This window comes from Salvia hispanica, chromosome 2 (assembly GCF_029641045.1).
Source record: "Salvia hispanica isolate PSC_SH4W2 chromosome 2, Shi_PSC_v1, whole genome shotgun sequence".
In the NCBI taxonomy this organism is placed as follows: domain Eukaryota; kingdom Viridiplantae; phylum Streptophyta; class Magnoliopsida; order Lamiales; family Lamiaceae; genus Salvia; species Salvia hispanica.
In genome coordinates, this window is record NC_142693.1 from 9391132 (window position 1) to 9412253 (window position 21122).

The window sequence follows — 21122 nt, forward strand, 5'->3', positions numbered from 1 at the left end:
GGAGAGGGAGATGGACAAATTAGTAGGAGGGGGTGAGGTGAGATGATTAGTCATGAGATTAGGTGAAAAGGAGTCCATTCAAATGGGCCAAAACAGGCCCAAATCTACAATTGTTAGCTAAAATTTAGTTAAAAATGTGAATGGAGAAGATAAAAAGTTATCTTGGGAACCGAACGGGCACATAGTAGTGTAGTGTAATGATAGAAATTGTAAATAAAATGACGTATATGGATAATGTATTTTCTTTCAGGTATGGAGAGTGTATAATCTACATCGCAAGGAGTAGAATTTAGAACACCTGAACTCTACAACGTAAGTCGAGGCTTATGACCAACTTCACTACATTATATATGTTGTATTGTGTTCAATAAATGCTGTATACATATGAAAATCGAAAATGGTTGGGTTTCTAAAGAACACCCACATTGCTCCTATAAAGAACCCCGTGGCTTGACTTAGGTCTGTCATTGCTCTGTATACGGTTATAATGGTAAACTAAATATCTTAATGGTCGGCCGAGGGAGTGTAAAAATTGACCTGCGTTTTCTATTTCTTTAAATTTGTAAGAGCATATCCAAGAGAGAGGTAAATGGAGAGTTAAATTCATAAAGGCATTATACATTTTCTCATTTTGAAGAGGTATCTTTACATCTCCATTAAAATTTTATAACCACCGTATTTGTCTTCTTTTCATGAAAAATCATTCTCCAATTTCGTATTTGAGAAGGTATTACTCACCCCGTCCCAAGATAAGTGACTCATATTCCTTTTTGGGACGTCCCAAGATAAATTATTCATTTCCTTTTTGGTACTCTCTCTCTTACTTTTTTTCTCTACTTTATTAACTCTCTTATTTTATTCACTTTCCACTTTACTAACAAAACCCCATTTCCTTAAATCCCATGCCGAAAAGTTTGTGGTCACTTATCTTGGGACGGAGGGAGTACAATTTACTCTCTCCGTTCTATAGTAATAGAATCATTTTGTCATTTTACCATTTTGGTACGTTCCATAGTAATAGAGTCATTTCCTTTTATAGTAAAAGTCAATACATTTTTTCACATGTACTTTACTCTCTCTTCATCTCTCTCCACACGTACTTTACTTTTTCCTCTCTTCATCTCTCTACTTTTTTCATTTACCACTTTATTCTCCTTTTACTTAACTCACCTAACACAAATTTTCTTAATCTCCGTGCCGAAAAGAAACGCCTACATTACTATGGAACGGAAGGAGTATGTTTTTTAATGCATTTTGCACTACTCCCTCTGTCCCCCATAATTTGTCACCATTTGACCCGGTATGGGTTTTAAGAAATGTAATAGAAAATGAGTTGAAAAGTTAGTGGCATGTGGGTCTTACTTTTATATACTCCCTCCGTCCCCCATTACTTGACACGGTTTGACCCGACACGGGTTTTAAGAAATGTAATGAAAAGTGTGTTGAAAAAGTTGGTGGGATGTGGGTCATACTTTTAAAGTATTAGTTTTATAATAAATGTGAGTAGGAATGAGTTAGTGGAATATGAGGTTCACTACCAAAAATGGAAAAAGTGAAGTGTGTCAAGTAATGGGGGACGGACCAAAATGGCAAACTGTGTCAAGTAATGGGGGACGGAGGGAGTATTAGTTTTATAATAAAATGTGAGCGAGAATGAGTTAGTGGAATATGAGGTCCACTACCAAAATTGGAAAGTGAGAGGTGACAAATTTTAGGGACGGACGAAAAAGGAAATAGGTGACAAATTTTCATGGACGGATGAAGTATTATTTTATTTTTTTTAAATGATATACTTTTCCAGATACCTTTTTCCTTTGGAATGTACTCCCTCCGTTTCATAGTAATGGAGGCGTGTTTTTTCGGCACAGAGATTAAGAAAAATTGTGTTAGGTGAGTTAAGTAAAGAGAGAGTAAAGTGAAAAATGAAAAAGGTAGAGAGATAAAGAGATAATAAAGTAATAGAGAGTAAAGTAGGTGTGAAAAAATGTGTTTGACTTTTACCAAAAAAGGAAATAATTGATTTACTATGGAACGTACTAAAATGTCAAAATGATTTTATTACTATGTAACGGATGAAGTATTACTTTTTGGAAGTGCATATTTCACTTTTTGAGAAGTAAGTAAATGATATACTCCCTGCGCCCCACTTAAAATACATTTTCCTTTTTAGTTTGTCCTAACTAAGATGACACATTTTATTTTTTGAATTTTTTTTCTATCTAATTAATATACCCAACCTTTTCTCACCCTTATTAAAATATTCATCTTTCTCACTCTTTCTCCCTATTTTAATACTTTTACCCACCTTTTCTCTCTCCAATTAAATACATTAACTAATAACTCCTAAAATTTAACGTGTGTCATGTTAGCCGCCGGAAGGAGGGAGTAAAGAGAATAACAAAAATGTAAGAGCTACGGCTATGTTGCCATATGAAGAAGCGACACGGTTGTCGCTTCCAAGCTCGATGGCGTCATCGCTGGCGATAGCATCTTCCCTTTCCCATTATATAATTAGTCTCACTTCTCTTCACTTGCCATCCATCACTGAAACTCAGACTTCAATTACTACTAAATCCCCAATTCGAGAAAGCCCTAATTACGCGAAATGGGAGTGAGCGTGCCTCGGATGAAGCTGGGTTCACAGGGGCTTGAGGTCTCCAAACAAGGCCTCGGCTGTATGGGCATGTCAGCCAGCTACGGCCAGCCCAAGCCTGACCACGAGATGATCCAGCTCATCCACTACGCCATCAACTCCGGCGTCACTTTTCTAGACACCTCCGACGCCTACGGTCCCCACACCAACGAAATTCTTATTGGCAAGGTATGCTTTCTCTTAATTCATCCATTAATTCATCTTGCTTGTTGATTTTCTCATCACAATTATGCCGTTTATTTCAATTGTCTCCCTAATTAACAAGCTTGTATGCTTTTTGATGGTTAAAAACTGAAGTGGCATCAAGCACAATTTAATAGAGTTGATAAGCTAAGCTGACTAGTCTTTGGACTTACTTAGGTTTAATACTGGCGTCCCAAAAAAATATGTGCATTTTAAATGACCAGAGAATTAATGTTCGATCGGTAAAGTAAGAGAGATGATGAGAAGAGTAGTTAAAGTAGTGGATAATGAGACTCATATTATTATAGTGTTTAATGAGTTAAATGGTGGGCCATAGTGGTGTAAGTTGTAAATAAATTAATGTATATGGGTAATGAGCCGAGGATAACTTTTCATTAATCGAAATGCCCATATTTTTATGGGACAAGTGGAAATGGAAAGTGCACATATTTTTATGGGACGGAGCTTTGAGTTTTGGAATTGGTGCAGGCTTTAAAAGGGGGAATGAGGGAGAAAGTTCAAATTGCTTCCAAGTTCGGGATAGTGCGCAAGGATGGGATAAGGGAAATATGCGGTGACCCTGAATACGTGAGGTCTGCGTGCGAGGCAAGCTTGAAGCGTCTTGATGTTGACTACATTGATCTCTATTATGTTCATAGGATTGACACTCGTGTGCCCATCGAAGTTACGGTGAGTATGAATCACTCTCTTGGAATATCAAGACTAGTGATAACTGATACTAGCATTTATGCTCATTTCACTTTATGTGCCCATGTTCTATCATGGTCTATGATATGCTCATACTAGATTGATTTGATACCTTGATTTCCTCTGTCATCTTCTTTTGTAAAGAAACTTCTTGGCTTTAGAATGGCATTTAATTTCATTCCTCTGGTTTTTGATTCCTACAATTATATGTTGTCATGGTTTCCAAGATGGGAGAACTTAAGAAACTGGTTGAAGAAGGGAAGATAAAATATGTTGGCCTCTCAGAGGCTTCCGCTTCAACGATCAGAAGGGCTCATGCTGTTCACCCGATTACTGCGATCCAGAACGAATGGTCATTGTGGTCAAGAGATTTGGAACAAGAACTAGTTCCCACTTGCAGGTAAGAGGTACAACTAGTTTGCCAATGCTAGTTATTTAGGATATGAGAAATCATTAAATCAGCTTCCTTGTGATCTCAGAGAACTTGGCATTGGAATTGTTACATACAGTCCACTCGGGCGTGGCTTCTTTTCAGTGGGTCCGGCGTTGATACAGAACTTACCAGAGAATGACTTTCGTAAGGTTGGTGCATAAGGCATTGATTTAATTATATGTGCATATAGAATTATTGAAGCGGGAACTCATGATAGTGAGAGATTAATCTATGAAGACGCTGAATATATGTTATGTGTCCAACTTGCTAGCAATTTCCAAGGTTCAAGGCCGAGAATCTTGAAACCAACAAGGTCGTATATGAAAAGATCAGTGAAATAGGTACGAGAAAAGGCTGCACCCCTTCTCAGCTGGCATTGGCTTGGGTTCATCACCAAGGAGATGATGTGTGCCCTATACCTGGCACCACCAAGATTGAAAACTTCAATGAGAATATTGGAGCTGTTGCAGTGAAACTAACTCCCGAGGAGATGACCGAGCTCTCTGCCTTGGCTGACATGGTTAATGGGGAGAGGCACGCGTTCATGGCGAGTACATGGATAAATTCCGACACACCACCATTGTCGTCTTGGAAAGTTGATACTTGAGATGCATGAGACCACCTGCTTTAATTGTTCACTTTGGGTGTTATATTTTTTATTTGCTGCAAGCATAGTTACTTATAGAATCACGCTTATGCTTATGAAAAAAACTATCTTCTATGTTACTGCTTTTCTTTGCATTGTAGATTGGGACATCGCTGTTTTATACTATAGAGGTTGTCTTTACATTCATGAACACCAAAATTTGTCTCTTTCATTTTAGTTCCACTTGAGCTAAAATTTGTTTACTGTTGTTCTGTTGAATTAAGTCATGGTAATTTTGATTGTCACATCCGGTTTTGTAAACATAGAAATCTGATCCTAGCTTCATCATATTTTCGATATCATTTTTTCTTTTTCCTATTTAAGGATAACTAATAATTGTTCTTTAAAATACCCTTGTTGTAATTCAAACACCCAACTTCTTAGAAGGAAGAGAAGTATCATATCAACTTAGTTGCGGTTCGTCAAGTTCTCCATTTTTTCTTTCTAGATCTTCTCCAATTTCTCTACAAAACATTCACCTTTTCTTTTATTGTATTACAAAATTCAACTTCATAATAGAGTTGATCCTACCATTTGTCTTTCCGATTTCTCCAACTCTTCACACGTATCCAACTTTGCTGCAGAGTTGGAACACAATCGTCGCACACCGCATATCGCTTCCTTCCTTTGTCATCTCATTGAGATCTCAACTCAACCCAAATCTTTGAGAAATGAGAGATACACAAACAAACCACTTAGTGAACAAAAATCGAACAATCTTCAAATGTTGAGTTGACATTAGCGAAGATCATGTAATTTCCAACTCCCGAAAATCCCGGGTTCTGGCATAAAGGAACTGATACAATAAGGAATGTCTTCATATGCTTGAAGCTCATTTTGATAGGGAAATGGTGAGACATATTTGATCAAAGAGGCGCATAATAGCTATCAAGATTATAACAAGCGGGCTTTCAAGTACGCCTAGTCTTGGGAGAAGGTGCTCCATTGCAAGGATCAGACTACATTGGACCAAAGCAAACAACAAGCGTAAGATCATAATTTCATAACATTGTTCGTCATCAGCCAGATTTGACTTTAGAAGTATGGCTTGAAGGCCAAGATCTTTTGCCCATTTGTTCATAGACTCAAACTCCGCATTGTTTTTTTTTTTTTTTATTGCAAGAGCCATATTATGTCGACCTGAACTGCGATTAAATGAAGAGAAGTATTATGCCATCCTATGCTTGAGTTTCATCTTCTTCTTTACTTTTTTGTGGAGAAAATGATAGCTGAGTTCGTCCAAGACATTATCAGCATCGAAAGCCAGAGCTTCAAGCTTCCTCAACCAGAACTTGACAGCATCATGGGTGATAATTTTTTCTTTGCATCATTCAAGTAGGCTTGAATCATGCCCAAAGTCGTCTGAAGCTGCTGGGCCTCTCCATCGAGGCCTTGCAGTAGAAAATATTATTCCTTCAAAATGTTGATCAGGTTTTGGAGAAGAACTTCGATGGCAGCAGCACCTCCATCCATGGTTTCACACAGAGAGATCTAAAGTCAGAGAGAAAATGCTTTTAAATATGCTTGTAATTGTAAACTTGTGAATGATTATTCAAATACTCACTCAACTTATTATTGAAATTGCAGCACTAACACCAAGATACATTATCATATTTCCAATTCTTCATCTCTCTATCTCTTGAAAAAGCATACAAAAAGTGTCAAAGATTCAACTTTTGTGTATTTTTCTTATCCATTGAAAAATAGAGAAATAATTAACTACTCCCACAAATAAACCTTAGTCAAAAAATTCTGAAATCAATATGTATGAAACTATGTACTAACAGAATACACAACACATAAGATGAAAATTTACAAGTTGTTTTGATATAAAAATTCCCTCAACAAAAAATCAATATGAAAACTTACTTGTTGCAAGAGTCAGTTGCCAATGGTGAGAGAGATCTAGAGAGAGAATGCTTGCAAGTTTATCTTCGAAGGTGAAAAATATCTGTAAACTTGTGGTGGTTTTGCAAGGACTACAATGTCTCCTTTTTTGACTACTTTTTGATACAATCAATTATGTCTGTGTTTCTTGACTCAAATAAGTTATATGTAGAGATTGAATTTAATTCTTACTCCTATTTATTCTCCCAAAAATGTATTTTTAAAATTTATTCGAATCATAAAAAAATAGATTCAAAATCCACTCATAATATTCTCACATTGAAGATGACTATTTCCTTATGGTTTTGTCTCTGTGTACTTTCCATATTTTGCATTCTCAAGTTTTCACTCTCACCCAATGTGCTTCACTTCTTCTTTGTGCTTTCAGCATGATGTTTGATTTGTTTCTGTTTATTTACCTAATCAAAATGTATCTTTCATGTCCATTCTATCTGGTTTGAGGCTTAAGCCTTCCTAGATTTGTAAGGAATCGGTTACCTACACTATGTTGTCTCCTGAAGTATTGTTGTTTATACTTCTATGAATTTTGACCTATAGAATGAGAAAATGAAGATTTTAATTTCTTGATATTAGAATTCTGTTTGTGTTATGTAGTACTAATTAATATGCTAATTATGTCTTGTTAGGTGTTGTTTTCAGTTTGGTTAACATTCAACAGAGCCAGAACATGATTAATGAGATTGTTACATGCTTGAGTGGATAAGTTTTGAAGTGGTGGAGTAATTGGTGGCAATGCTTTGATTCATGAGTTGTACTCTAGGTAAGTTAACAACCCTATTCATTAGACTGAATTTAGAAGTGGAAATGCTTCAATTAAGGCTTTTGTCTGTTGGAGACCAACAACTTGCTGCACAATTTCAAGAAATTCCACCCAACTCTACTTAATGGTTTAAGTTCATCTTTCAAGTATTTCCCTTGGTGTGTGCTTTACATGATATCAGTTGCTATTGTTAAAGTGATAATTATAAAGAGGCAAATAAATATACTGACTCATAAAGTAGTATATAACCAATCCATACCACACATGACAACAAAAGCAATAGATTAAATACAAAATTTTAGCAATTTATTCTATCAATTTCATCCTACTAAATCTAGGGGCAACCAAGAAGAACCAGCTATGCATGCTAAGATAAATCAACCAATAGTAATGAAAACCAAACCATTCTTGGTATGATGGAATGGAATGGTGGAATGGAATGTGATTCTTACTTCCATTCTATTCATTTGCTTGGTGTGATGGAATGAAGGAGTGAATGGATGAAAATGCAAAGGAAATCCAAGGAAATTGACATCTCATTCCTATCTTCATTCCATTCCAACCTCCATTCCATTCCACCCTTATTCCATTCCATCATACCAAGCATGCCCTAAGGTTCATGATGTTTCCAATTGTCAGTTGTAGTTTGGATGCTTGATCTTCTTCTCCCTCTTCTCCTTTATATTCTTGGTCGTTTTCTCTGTATTTTGTGGAGTATGGAATGCCAAAAACTTCCTCTTTTCTTCATTTAAATCTGAAATTCATAAATCTGGTACAATGGCTTGACGAAGATGTTCTGGACAGAGCACGACGTCCTACATGTGTGTGTGGAATATTGTGATAAATCCGCTAGTCCACGTGGAATGTCTCTTGACTTTGCTTTTGGTTTCCGACTTCATCCGGACTCCACTTTCACCACTGCTCCCTACTTGCAGAGGAAAAAGAGTACATTTGTAAGTTCAAAAACATCTAACATGCACAAAACCAAAGGATTAAGAAATGGAAAACCTCCTCCTTATGTGATTGAAACTTGAAAGAAGCAGTTAAAACGTATCTCCAAACAACAAGAATGGGGCCAAATTACACCAATACATGCCTATATAACTGAAAGATATATTAGGATTTAAGATATAGAGTTGCAACTTTGCAAATAGAGAGTCATCCCATTGCTTCATTCTACTAATGCTAGAAGAAACCAACAAGAACTAGCCACACATGCTAAACTGGAAGATTCATGATGTTCTTCAATTGTCAGTTGTAGTTTGTCTCTGAAATGATGGAGTTTGTATGCTTGATCTTCTTCTCCCTTTTCTCCTTTTTATAAATTCCTGGTCGTTGGCTCTCTATTGTGTGGAGTTTGGAATGCCAAAAACCACCTCTTTTCCTCATTTAATTCAGAATTTCATGAATCTGCTACAACAGCTCGCGGAAGAAGCTCTAGACAGAGCACGATGTCCCACGCATTGCGTGGCTAAGTACAACAAGGACACAAGATAAAAGCATGGAAACTAACATAATAACATTGAGCTGCACTCTCTTCATCTCTCTTATTTGCTTCAGCATAAACTTTAGCTGCCTGGGTTCAATACCTGAATCTCTACACTTCAATACTCTGCACTTTACCTAGGATGTACAAAACCAAATGGTTAAAGATGGAAATTTTTCTTCTTAATTAGGTGATTGAAACTTGAAAGAATGAGTTAAAACGGAACAATAAGAATGGGGAGGCCAAAACATGCCTATAAAACTGAAACATGCATGTTTGTTTTATATGTATATTAAAAAAGGTGCTGAAATTTGGGTTTAATCTGTATGAAGAAATTGTTAATAAGTGTGACTGGAAAAGAAAGAATATGCATGGAAATGAGAGATGATGAAAGGAGCTGCAACATTGCAAATAGAGAGAGACTCCTCCCATTGCTTCAATATACTATTTTCCACAACATAATATCGAAAATGATATTCGCTCCGTCCCACAATAGGAGTCACATTTGATGTGGGTACGAGTTTAAAGAAAGGTAAAGAATACTGAGTTGGCAAAGTTAGTGGAATATATGGTCCACTTTACATTGGTTCTATAATAAAATGTGAGACCTACTTACCATTTATGGTAAAAGTGAAATGTGACTCTTTTTGTGGGATGGATCAAAACGATAAAATGTTACACTTATTCTAGGACGGAGGTAGTACGTACTTACTTGCTACAACATCAATGCACTTGCCATCAACGACGATTCCTAGAATGGGATGGTTGAGCCACTCTGAATCAATACATAGTTCGGGACAGTCTTTAATTTCTATCCAATCTAACTCAGTGAGGCGGTTCAGTCCATCCAAAGAGGGCAGACACCTCAACTTCTTGCAACCAACTAGACTTAACACCCTTAGGGATGAGAGGTTCCCAAAGCATTGTGGCAATTCTTGCACCTCTATCTTCTCTAAATTCAACTCAGAAAGAGCAGTGAGGTGATGAAATGATTGGGGCATCCACTCCCAGTTTTCCACCCCCTTCAAATCTAACTTCTTAAGTGAGTTTCCACATCTTTGCAGCATCCCTTCCACAGTCTCTCCAATGGCAACACTAATCCCCCTTGACCACTCCACACTCACATCTATCTTTAATTCCTTCAACCTGCCTAAATCCCAACTCTCAATAAAACCACTAGCCATGAATTTAGGAACACCTGTGATTGTCAATACTTCAAGGCATTGAGATGATTTGGCGAGGCAGTCAATTAGCATCGGTAGATTCATTAGGCTCCTTAATCCTACCAATATGACTATCTTGATTGTGGTTGTGGACGACTCCAAAATTTGATGTGGAAATTCCATCAGCTTTTCGCACCCTTCAATTCTCAGTTCATGGAGGATTCCTTGATATTGTTTTGCTCCATGACTTGGATTCTTGATCCACTTCAGATTTGCACAGTCACAGATAGTCAATTTTTCTAGAGAACTTAGGGTGTCCAGCCCATCTGGTAATTCACTCAACACAGGGCACTTTTCAATCCATAAATATGAGAGACTTTGATTGTTACAAAATAATGATTCTGGCAGATATTGTAATCTCTCTAAGTCGTATATATGGAGAGATTTTAAAATTTTCAATGAGAAATTTATGGAACTCACCTTATTCAATTGAGTCAAAGAAAGAGATTTGAGATTAGGCAAGTGATCCAACATTGGGATTTCCTCACACTCTAAGCAACTCTTAAGTGATATCTCAATCAAGTTATCAAGTGGTACCCAAGACCCTTGAGGCCTATCCCACACTGCCATCTCCTTACACCATGTTGGAAATGTTTTTCCTTTGTATCCTACAAACTCCAACACCTTCAGATTTGCATGCGGTTGAAGGCCGTCCAACACACTCTCATAATTTGTGTCGGCATCACTATCCTCATTCCATTCTAACACCAATTTAGACAAGTTTGATTTCTGCCACAGATTTGCTTTCATAGCCTCTTCCTTGTCACTCACCCTATTGAGATTCCAAATCCATAGTGACCCTTTGAGATTCTTCAAACATTCAAGCTCTTCAATTTGGTAGCCCTTCTCTATGCCTACTTCAAAGAATTGTAGTGTTTGGAGACTAGTTAATTTCCCAATTTTCGCAGGTAACTTTGTTCTCCACAGTAGATGAAGATGTCTTAAGTTAATCAAGTACTTCAATGTACTTGGCAATTTCTTTAATTCCCATGATTCTGCTCTAAATGTTTGCAAGTGATGGAGTTCACCAATCCACGCCGGCAAGCTATTAATGCTTGTGCTTGATATATTAAGATTTCTCAAATGTATCAAGTCCCTAACTGAATCGGGCAACTCTTTATAGCTTTTACCAACGAGAGTCAGATTGTGCAGACTTTTGAAGTGTGAAAACGTGGTACCAGACGTTTCACCTTCCAAGTGTAATGATCGCAAATGCTTGGCCACTTGTTCCTCAATATGGCTTGATTCTTTTTCGATAAACATGTATCGAACTGGGGTGTTGCCATCTGTATTATTAGACAAAATAGAAGATGCAAGATCATGCACGAGATCATGCATCACAAAATATTCCCTTCCACGAGTATCTTCTCTTGTAACTTGCAACAAAGAGTTATGTAGAAGCATGTTATAAAACTTGTTGCCCATGAACTCCATATCATGTCTTTGGCTTGGTTGAAGAAACCCTTCTCCCATCCATAGTTCAACCAACTTCTCCTTTTCGATTTCCCAACCTTTGGGGAAAGTCGAACAGTACGCAAAACACTTCTTGAGTGACGGTGAAGGCAAATAATCAAAACTCAATTTCAATATTTTTGTGATATTTTCACCTCCTTCATCATCCGAGAGCCAGTTTTCTTTGATCGAACGCCACTCTTGTTCGGACTTGCAGCAGCCAAGCACACCTCCAACTACATTGGCAGCTAAGGGCAAACCCTGGCATCTTGTTGCAATCTCTCTTCCAATATTCTCAGATCTTGATGGAACTTCTCCATTTCCAACACTAACATTTGATTTGATAATGGACCAACAATCATAATCTGATAAGCCTTTTAAACTATGAATATAAAATGGCTCAGCAATTGAAGCAACGTTTTCTCTCCGGGTAGTGATGATAATGCCATTTCCCTTTGTAGAAGTAACCCCCTCCATGGAAGTCATAAAGTCTTTCCATTTTAAATCATCTTCGTTCCAGACATCATCAAGAACAAGAAGATAAGTTTTAGCCTTGAGAGCTTCTTGAAGCTTTTCCAGTATAACTTGCTTAATCTCAACTCTAACACTAGTATTTGAAGTCAATGTTGAATGAATTTTGTTGAAAAGACTGATTGGATCAAAAGTTTGAGAAACATGAACCCAAATAAGTGATCTGAATCGAGCCTTTATGCTTTCATGATTGAAGACTTTCTTGGTCAGTGTAGTCTTCCCAATACCCCCATTCCGACAAGAGCAGCGATGGAGAAGGGCCGATCCTGGGGGATATGAGTGAGCATGTCAACTAGTTTGGGCACATCATCATCTCTTCCAATAAAGATTGGATCACGGCTGATCGAATCAGTCTCAATGGAAGTTTCAGCAGTAGCAGCAGGTGCATTCTGAAGTGCACTTTGAAGGCCAAGATCTGTTGCCTTTTTGTTCAAAGACTCAAACTTCGCATTGATTTTTTTTTTTATAGTGTGAGCCATATTACGCCGATGCGAAATGCTTTTGCATGATGAGAAGCATGATAGTGCCCTATCCTTGTCCTTGGGTGTCTTCATTTTCTTCACTTGTTTTTGGAGAAGAGTATAGCTAAGTTCATCCAAGACATTATCAGCATCGAAAGCAAGAGCTTCAAGCTTCAAGCTTCCTCAACCAGAATTTGACAGCATCTTGGGTTATGAATTTCTTCTCAGCATCGTTCAAGTAATCTTTAATCATGCCCAAAGTCGTCTGAAGCAGCTGGGCTTCTCCATCGAGGCCTTGCAGTAGAAAATACTCTTCCTTCAAAACGTTAATCAGGTTTTGGAGAAGAACTTCGACGGCAGCAGCACCTCCATACATGGTTTCAAACAGAGAGATCTAAAGTCACAGAGAATGCTTTTAAATATGCTTGTAATTGTAAATTGGTGAATGATTATTCAAATACTCACTCAACATATTATTTAAATTTGTAGCACTAACCATGATACATTATCATAATTCCAACACTTCATCTCTCTATCTCTTGAGAATGCAAATAGAAAGTCTAAAGATTCAATTTTTGTGTAGTATTTTTCTTATCCACAAAAACAAGCTCCTTCTTTGATATCATTATTATATTATGAAACTATTAAAAAAATACACAAACACATAAGATAGGACAATATAATCCACGTTAGAGCATCCCCATCCATGCTCTTAAATAAGAGCACGGAGGTGGGCCCGGATCCACTTTTACTCCTTGTCCTTAGGCAAGAGCACAACACCCCCATCCGTGCTCTTCCGCAAGGACAAGCTCAAGGGTCACACTATTCTATTATTTAATTTAAATACTTCAATTACTAAAAACATTTCTACAATATAAAAATATATTAAAATATAAAAATTACATAATTAAATCCTAAAAAATAAAAAATACATAATTAAAATTCTAAAAAATAAAAATACATAATTAAAAAGTGAATTTTGGGGGGGAAAATTGAAAAATAAATTAAAAGTGTGTAGAAAACGGATATAATTTATTGAGAAGTGGGAAAATATTTTTTTTATAATTAACAAATGATTTTTAAAATTAAATTCGAATTTTTATAAAAAATTACAAAAAGAAACGAAATTGCCGTTGGTCAATCGTGTGCCGCCACGTAGGGCTGCTCAGCGGCACGGCGCTGCTCTTAGCGGCACGGACGGACAGCTCGCATCGGCGGACGGACGAGCTCGTGCTCAGCGGCACGGACGGACGGACGCCACCACTGCGGATGCTCTTACTCAAAGTAGCAGCAAGATGAAGACTTACAAGTTGTTTTGATATAAAAATTCACTCGACAATAAATGAAAAACAAACTTACTTGTTGCAAGAGATGGTCAGAGAGAACTAGAGGGTGAAAATGCTTGCAAGTCTAGAGAAAGAAAATGCTTGCAAGTTTGTCTTCGAAGCTGCAAAATATCTGTAAACTTGTGGTAGTTATGCATGAACTCTCCTCATCTATAATTTAATAATCATATCCAACTTCTTTTTGGTACAACCAAATTATGCCTCTTTTTTTTTTCTTGACTCAAATAAAAAATATATACACTCATCAATTATGTGGATAGCCTCAGAGATTTAGGTATTAAAATTAAATAACAGATATATTATAATATTAAATTTGTTAAAAAGTTAAATCAAACAAAATCAGAACAAACTCGAGAATTAGTCATTCAACTCAATTCATCAACATAAATTGTGGTTTAACTTTGAAATATTTTTATCAATCTACTCCCTCCGTCCTATAAAAATATAGACAATGTGTATGACATTGGAATTAAGACAAAATTGATAAAGTAAGAGAGAGATGGAGAATGATAGTTAAAGTGTCACTGGATAGTGAAACTTACATTATTAAATTGATATTATAACTTTCCAAGTCATTTTCTAGATTATTCTCTCTTACTTTACTTTCTTTCCACTTTAAGTATATATTAGTATTATTTTCTCAAAACAATAGCCAAAACGAAATCAATCACATAAGCGGAGACTGAGGGAGTATATTTATGTATTAAATATACTTTATATTAAAAAATATTACACTAACTTGAATATTAAAATACACTTCACAAGCTATAATAAATTAAACATATTAAAAATATCACAATTACAACTACCACAATCTGCATATAAAATAGTAAAAATTCATAACTCGGAATTCGTGTATTGTTCTCACAAATAATCAGCTAGCATATTTTGAAGTTTCAGATGAATATTTTTATTTCTCATTGAGTCATACTGAGTCAAATACTCTTGAAATCGAGTGTGTTCATTTGTTATTGTAATTTGTTGTTCGTGTTTTATTTTACATCAATTAAATAATACTCCTTATTTCCTATAATAGAAAAGTAAGAATAATGGGTTGGAAAAGTTAATGGAATATAAGACCCATATTTTTATATTGATTTTATAATAAAATGTGAGTGAAGCGAGTTAATTGAATGTGAGACCTATTTACTATTTATGGTCAAAAGTGAAATGTGACTCTTATTGTGGGATGGACCGAAATGACAAAATGTGAATCTTATTCTGGGACGAAGGGATTAGTAATTGACTGATTTGCAATATGTCATGATTTCGATTTATGTTTTCAAGCACAATTTCAATACAATGTTCCACATGAAGCTACAGATGCTGTGACTTCGACCCGCTACAACATACTCCCGTCGTCCCATAATAGATTACATAGTAATAGATTGATTTGCAATATGTCATGATTTCAATTTATGTTTCCTTGAAAAGAGTACAATTTCAATACAATGTTCCACGTGGTGCCATAGATGCTGTGACTTCGACCCGTTACAACATACTCCCTTCGTTCCATAATAGATTACATAGTTGATAGTTGGATAATGACGCAAGATTTTAGAAGATATTACTTTTATATTAAGTGAAAAGAAAAAATAGTATATTTATATTAAGGTGAGAGTAAACTTTTTCTAAATAGAAAAATACGACATGTTTTGTGGAATAAATTTAAAAGGAAAGTGTAACGTCTATGAGTAATTACTAGATGCTACTCCGAAGCTTCAGACAGTTAGCTTGATACGATGGCTCTGATTCTGGTCAATTACTGACCAGGAAGTGGTAATGGCTGATAGAAACTAAATATTTGCCTGTTAGAGAAGAAGATAGAGGACATGACAATTGACAACCCATTAATGATACAGTAATATAATGTTGAAGCTACTTCGAATTGGCCTCTTTCTTAGATGATCAGTAGATTTTCAGCTCATCTCCCAACTTTTTTCCTTCTTCAATCTCAACCACATAATTGCTTGCAACAGCAACTGCCCCTGCACACTTTGTCTCACTGTTTTTTCTTGTAAAATATGTCGCTTCCACTGATTTATCATACACATACACAATCCTCCAAATTTTGCACCTATTTTGTATCATCTGTTAGTTGAGTGTTCGCTATCGTCAAAAATAATTATTCCTTTCCACCCAGAAAATAAAAAAAGAACATGTCCAAACAAGATGATTTCTTTTTTTATTTTTCTATTCATATTTTGGTTGCACATGGTGTCCGTGTCCGACATGTCACGCACTCATAACAGTTTTTCCATATAATACTATACATAATCGTCAGAAACAATGGCTGAATCTGACTGACTCCTTTCTTCTCATTTTACCCTTTTTTTGAGAGTTGACTCTTCAATCTCTTTCTCTATCCAGTTTCTGCAAAGAGGGGTTAGTTACCATCTTCCTAAACCAATTAATCTATTCTTCCCTGGGTAACCATTTGTTTTTGTCATTGATTGATGGATTCACTGTTTTCATCTTCTCATATGCTGGATTTTAATTGTTGTTTCCTTGTTTAATTAGGCTGGTGATTATAATGCTCACTGTAGTGATCTTTTGTTTATGACTTATGTGGAATTTACAACTGATGGTTTGATTTTGGTTGAGTTTCAATTTTCTTAGTGATGCTTAGATTTTATTTTACTGAGTTTAAGTGTTGGAATTTCAGGCAAGTATGAGTAATTCTTCACCTCCTGAAATGGAGCAGGCTAAGGTTTACTCACTTTCCAACACACAAACTCACTCACACTTGCTAGATTTTGAGTGTGTATCAATCACTGTTTTGATCCACATATGTTGCAGATTAACGAGGTGAGACGCTTAATCGAGCCACAGTCGGGTAAGCTCGCCATTTACTGCTCTGATGCATCTATTTCGAGATATCTGAGAGCACGAAACTGGAATGTGAAGAAGGCCGTTAGAATGCTTAAAGCAACTCTAAAATGGAGGCAGGACTACAAACCGGAAGAGATTCGTTGGGTAATTTCGCTATTACTTTCTCTCGTTGGAGAACAATGCCCTTGTATTTGTGTAGCATTATTGATGCAGCAGTTCATTTCTTTACCAACTGTAAATGTAGGATGATGTAGCAGGGGAAGCAGAAACCGGAAAGATCTATAAATCGAACTACAAAGATAGGAACGGAAGGCCAGTCCTCGTCATGAGACCTAGCTGCCAGGTTAAATCCAATGCTCTTAAACCACCAATCTTGCTGTTGGATGATTGCAATGTTCATATTTCTCAGTCGTTAATACAATCGCAGAACTCAAAATCGATAAAAGGGCAGATCAAATATTTGGTTTACTGCATGGAAAATGCAATTTTAGATCTTCCTCCAGAGCAAGAGCAGATGATTTGGTTGATTGATTTCCAGGGTTTCAATCTTTCACATATATCAATCAAAGTTACACGAGAAACAGCTCATGTCCTGCAAGAGCACTACCCCGAGAGACTAGGTGTTGCAATACTATACGACGCCCCCAAGATATTTCAGCCATTTTGGATGGTAACTTTCTGCATTCTTCTCTGATCACAAATGCAGTTTGCTGCTTGTGTGTTTCAACTATGTGCAATGCTTGTTTCAGGTTGCGAAGCCCTTTCTAGAGCCTAAAACGGCAAACAAAGTCAAATTCGTCTGTTCAGACGATCCCAACACAAACAAGATCATGAGTGAGCTGTTCGACATGGAAATGGTAGAGTCCGCATTCGGTGGGAAAGATGACTCAGATTTCAGCATCACAAAGTATGCTGAGAGAATGAGAGAAGATGATAAAAGAAGCCTCGCATATTGGAAAACCCCGTCCCCTACAACGGTAAACTCAGAAATAGAGAAATCTGATGTACAAGAAGATAAGAACACATCAGTTGATGATACTGTGACTGGGAATAGCTCATCAGTTGCTTTGACCTGTAGTAGCTAGACACATTTACTAACTTAGCCTTACCTCTATGTTTGTTGTACTCAAAAAGTAAAAATAAAACCCAGCACCTTTCATCTCTGCCAAATTGTATGAGCCAAGTGACATTGTGTAAATCATCAAAGACCTCAAACATATCGTTTATTGCACAACGCATGCATGGGGAGTTCGATACAAAATCTACAAAATAAGATCTTATACAGAAGTCTGTGACTAGATAATACGACACTCTTCAGAAGTGCCTTTTTTTGTATGTTTTCATAGGTTCAGATACAACAATCAATCAAGCAAATGCGACACTAAAAGCTGGTAGCGATCATATATCAGTAGAACATCAAGCAGAGAGCACGATTGTGACTGTGCTTCTTCAGGATTCTGACACATTGGCTCAGAAATTAATCGGAGTACATTATCTCATGGCTCCATCAGGATTGGAACATTTCATCTAATTTCTGTCTGTATTGGGCCAAACTCTGCATTACATTGCCAAAAAGGAAGAAGAGTGAAGTTGTATCATTGATGCCCTCATACAAGTAATAAGTTTAGGAAAAGGCAAAAAAAAATGTTATCAAAACTTCATACATATCTTTTATTCTTTCATATGGCAAGTATGCAGTTCATAATTTTTGGGCCCCCCATTAATCATATGATGCATCAGTACAACTTAGATAGCAACAAAAGCATGTCTTGTTTGATATAGGATAGACGAAAGCATCCAAGACCTGTTGCCGACATAAATGAAATGATTTCTATCCAAATGACTCAGGAAATCAAATTGAGATGTAAAATCTGCTACCGTCATAGGGTATTAGAAATCCCAGGAATTTTATCGTAACTGTGTCTGTGAAGGCAACATGAAAATGCAAAACTTGTATCTCAACAAAACAATTACTGGATTTGTGCAGAGAAATTGATAACATTTCAACAATCATTTGCATGACAACAAACAAAGATCTCGTTAACAATGGTAGAGAAAAAGTTGCATACCTTAGTGTAAGCATAAACACCAGCTTCGGTTGGTGCCACAGGGCTACCCCTGCGAATAAATCTACCCTCTTTAAAAATGTAAAGCATTGGTATCCCAGTTGATAATTCCAAGCTAATGACCTGATAAGAGAATTAGAGAAACATATAGCTTTTATAGTTGCACGTAACAGAATTCAGAACAAACTACAAAAAATTCACTAGGTCTTAATTCCCACCTCTTGAGAAGTCAGCTTGTCCAGATACATGATAATGGACCTCAGTGAGTTTCCATGGGCCGCAATCATCACATTCTTTCCAGACAAAAGCTGGGGTTGAATCTGTTTGACCAAATAGTTATTGACATTGCACCTTGAATAAGAATTAGCCGAGCAAATGTAGAGGATCTGAGAAAGTTATCACTTACAAATTCTTTGAAGTATGCAACAGCTCTCTCAGCACACATTTCCAGACTCTCTCCATTTGGAGGAGGTGTGTCGTAACTGCGTCGCCACACATGGACTTGTTCGGTACCGTATCTATCGGCAGTTTCTTGCTTATTCAGGCCCTGTAGTTCTCCATACCTACATAGAGTAACTCATGGGTCAGGTTTCTTCTAAGTTCTAATGCAACAAACACAAGGGCAGTACTTAAGTGACTGACATTCTTTCGTTTAGCTGCCAAGCAGTTACAACTGGGATGCATTGTTTCTTAGTATCTTCGCTAAATATTTGGCTCCATACTCTTGCTTGCTCATTCTCATCGTGCAAAATAATTGGAACCTGCATGTCAAAAATTGCTTGACTAATGCACAAATGAACCAAAAAACATCTTCTCCAATATATTAAACAAGGGAATGAAGACAATACCTCAATTACGATATCATTAGATTTTTTTTTTTTGTAATCTCAACAGATTGCAATGCAGTAAACAAATGTACTCTATCAATTTAAACGTGGACTCAAATTAACAATATTACATCTTTTCGAAGCAATACCTTCTTGCGACGATGTTCGGTCATTGCAAGCATAGCAGTCATCTGTGCGCGAATTAAAGAAGAAGTATAGATCATGTCGACTGGTATGTTGCTGATTCTTTTGCCAGCTTCAATAGCTTCTTCCACTCCCTTCTTGGTGAGTGGCACATCGACACAACCGGTGAACAGGTTCTTCTCATTCCACATAGACTCACCATGCCTGATCAGAATCAGTGCAGCTTCATCTAAAATAACAAAATACCGGAAGAAAAAAATTGTCATATTCTCTCTTGGTATAATGTGCAATTACTCGACCAACTTTAAGAATGCATTACTTGATTTCTTCTTGGCTTCACTTGAGGTGCCACTTGATGGGGACAAAACCGGGTCAGGGACTGTGGAGTGCGAGGCTGATGCCTGAGTCACAGCAATAGTTCTTTCCATAGAGCTATAAGTTCCTCTTCTTGTCAAAGCAATATCTAGCTTGATGCCTTTTGGAATCAAACTAATTGAAGAGATTCCATTCTGCTGATTGAGGCAAGAGCTACTGAAGTAACATCGAGGTTGAAGAGTCACAGATGCTTGGTGATATCCAGCGGAGGCCATTCTGGATTAGAACAAAACGTAATGAGTTCGCTTGCCAGCCAAGCTAATATGATCATGCTAGATTACATCACAATTATCACCTGATAAAAGTGCACACATAAATTTCTTGCATTTGACAATACGAATTCCAGCAAACACTAATCTTTGGAATAGAAAATGGCCTCATTCAAAATATGATATAATTCAAGAGAAATACAGAAATCCTCTTTTCATTCTCTCTGAATAACTTTCACTATCTCAAACAAGTAATCAAAATTGAAAATTGAACATCAAAATCATAATCTTTCCCTGGTAAGTGCAAAGTGAATCAGAGGTGATGATACCCTCAAAGATCAAATGTGCTTGCTATACAATCAGAGATTATCAAAAATGAGAAATTAAACCAAACATATCGCAAACTAATTGTAGCAACAATCAGAAAATAGATCTACCAGGATATTTCTGTAGATTATAACCGAAACAAAATAAAAGAACTTAACTTTAGAAGACAGGAAACACAAATCGAGAGAAGAATTAAGCAAATGCGAGATTAGAATAGAGAAACAGAGAAAGGGCTTACATTTATATCAAAAGGGGATGCTCGATGAAACCGAGGAAAGAGTGTATTTCAAGAAAGTTGGCGGAGAAAAAACGGCGGTTGGATTAACTTTTACATTCACCAAGCATGCAAATTTCTGTGTGAACTGACGAAACGACTGAAAGAACGAGGGAAAAAATGGGGATGGTGACTGAAAAGGTTTGGATTGTCGCTGTCGATGAGTTGTTGTAATTTAGCGTTGAGATTGAAGGGTTGGGGGAAATCAATTCAGCGACTGAGGGAAATGGGCCCTCTTTATTTGTTTGAATCTGCCGATTTTCTGCTGCAAATGAACA

General features: G+C 36.8%; 3 protein-coding genes, 1 long non-coding RNA gene and 1 pseudogene across 8 annotated transcripts; 2 read left to right on the forward strand and 3 right to left on the reverse strand.

The window, feature by feature from the left end:
• The first annotated feature begins 2389 nt into the window (after window positions 1–2389).
• Window positions 2390–4703, forward strand: LOC125208994 (putative aldo-keto reductase 4). The gene is made up of 5 exons (XM_048108559.2): window positions 2390–2821; window positions 3326–3526; window positions 3772–3944; window positions 4024–4126; window positions 4249–4703. Exons 1-5 carry the CDS (start codon window positions 2606–2608, stop codon window positions 4582–4584), a joined length of 1029 nt encoding a protein of 342 aa, XP_047964516.1. The 5' UTR covers window positions 2390–2605; the 3' UTR covers window positions 4585–4703.
• A 332-nt stretch (window positions 4704–5035) lies between these two features.
• On the reverse strand, window positions 5036–6677 carry LOC125208998 (uncharacterized). The gene is made up of 2 exons (XR_007174279.2): window positions 6493–6677; window positions 5036–6114 (listed from the first exon to the last, which is right to left on the reverse strand). It is a non-coding gene; the product is annotated as an uncharacterized LOC125208998 (long non-coding RNA).
• An 879-nt stretch (window positions 6678–7556) lies between these two features.
• LOC125202678 (putative disease resistance protein RGA3) lies at window positions 7557–13947 on the reverse strand (annotated as a pseudogene). The gene is made up of 3 exons (XR_016135805.1): window positions 13804–13947; window positions 9490–12838; window positions 7557–8914 (listed from the first exon to the last, which is right to left on the reverse strand). The product of XR_016135805.1 is annotated as a putative disease resistance protein RGA3 (transcript).
• A 1817-nt stretch (window positions 13948–15764) lies between these two features.
• Window positions 15765–17792, forward strand: LOC125201234 (uncharacterized). 2 transcript variants are annotated; one of them, XM_048099268.2, is made up of 6 exons: window positions 15765–16175; window positions 16456–16500; window positions 16590–16766; window positions 16867–16965; window positions 17050–17292; window positions 17372–17792. In XM_048099268.2, the coding sequence occupies exons 2-6, from the start codon at window positions 16462–16464 to the stop codon at window positions 17705–17707; spliced, it is 894 nt and encodes a 297-aa protein (XP_047955225.1). In that variant the 5' UTR covers window positions 15765–16175; window positions 16456–16461; the 3' UTR covers window positions 17708–17792. The 2 variants fall into 2 exon arrangements, with proteins under 2 accessions (XP_047955225.1, XP_047955226.1); XM_048099269.2 differs by lacking the exon at window positions 15765–16175 and adding an exon at window positions 16228–16377 and having other exon boundaries at window positions 17161–17292.
• A 36-nt stretch (window positions 17793–17828) lies between these two features.
• Window positions 17829–21122, reverse strand: LOC125201233 (2,3-bisphosphoglycerate-dependent phosphoglycerate mutase 1). Of its 3 annotated transcripts, none has more exons than XM_048099264.2 (8): window positions 20809–21122; window positions 19979–20329; window positions 19665–19888; window positions 19331–19449; window positions 19095–19251; window positions 18907–19008; window positions 18692–18811; window positions 17829–18177 (listed from the first exon to the last, which is right to left on the reverse strand). In XM_048099264.2, the coding sequence occupies exons 2-8, from the start codon at window positions 20247–20249 to the stop codon at window positions 18130–18132; spliced, it is 1041 nt and encodes a 346-aa protein (XP_047955221.1). In that variant the 5' UTR covers window positions 20250–20329; window positions 20809–21122; the 3' UTR covers window positions 17829–18129. The 3 variants fall into 3 exon arrangements, with proteins under 3 accessions (XP_047955221.1, XP_047955220.1, XP_047955223.1); XM_048099263.2 differs by having other exon boundaries at window positions 19979–20250; window positions 20809–21121; XM_048099266.2 differs by lacking the exon at window positions 20809–21122 and adding an exon at window positions 20729–20798 and having other exon boundaries at window positions 19979–20250.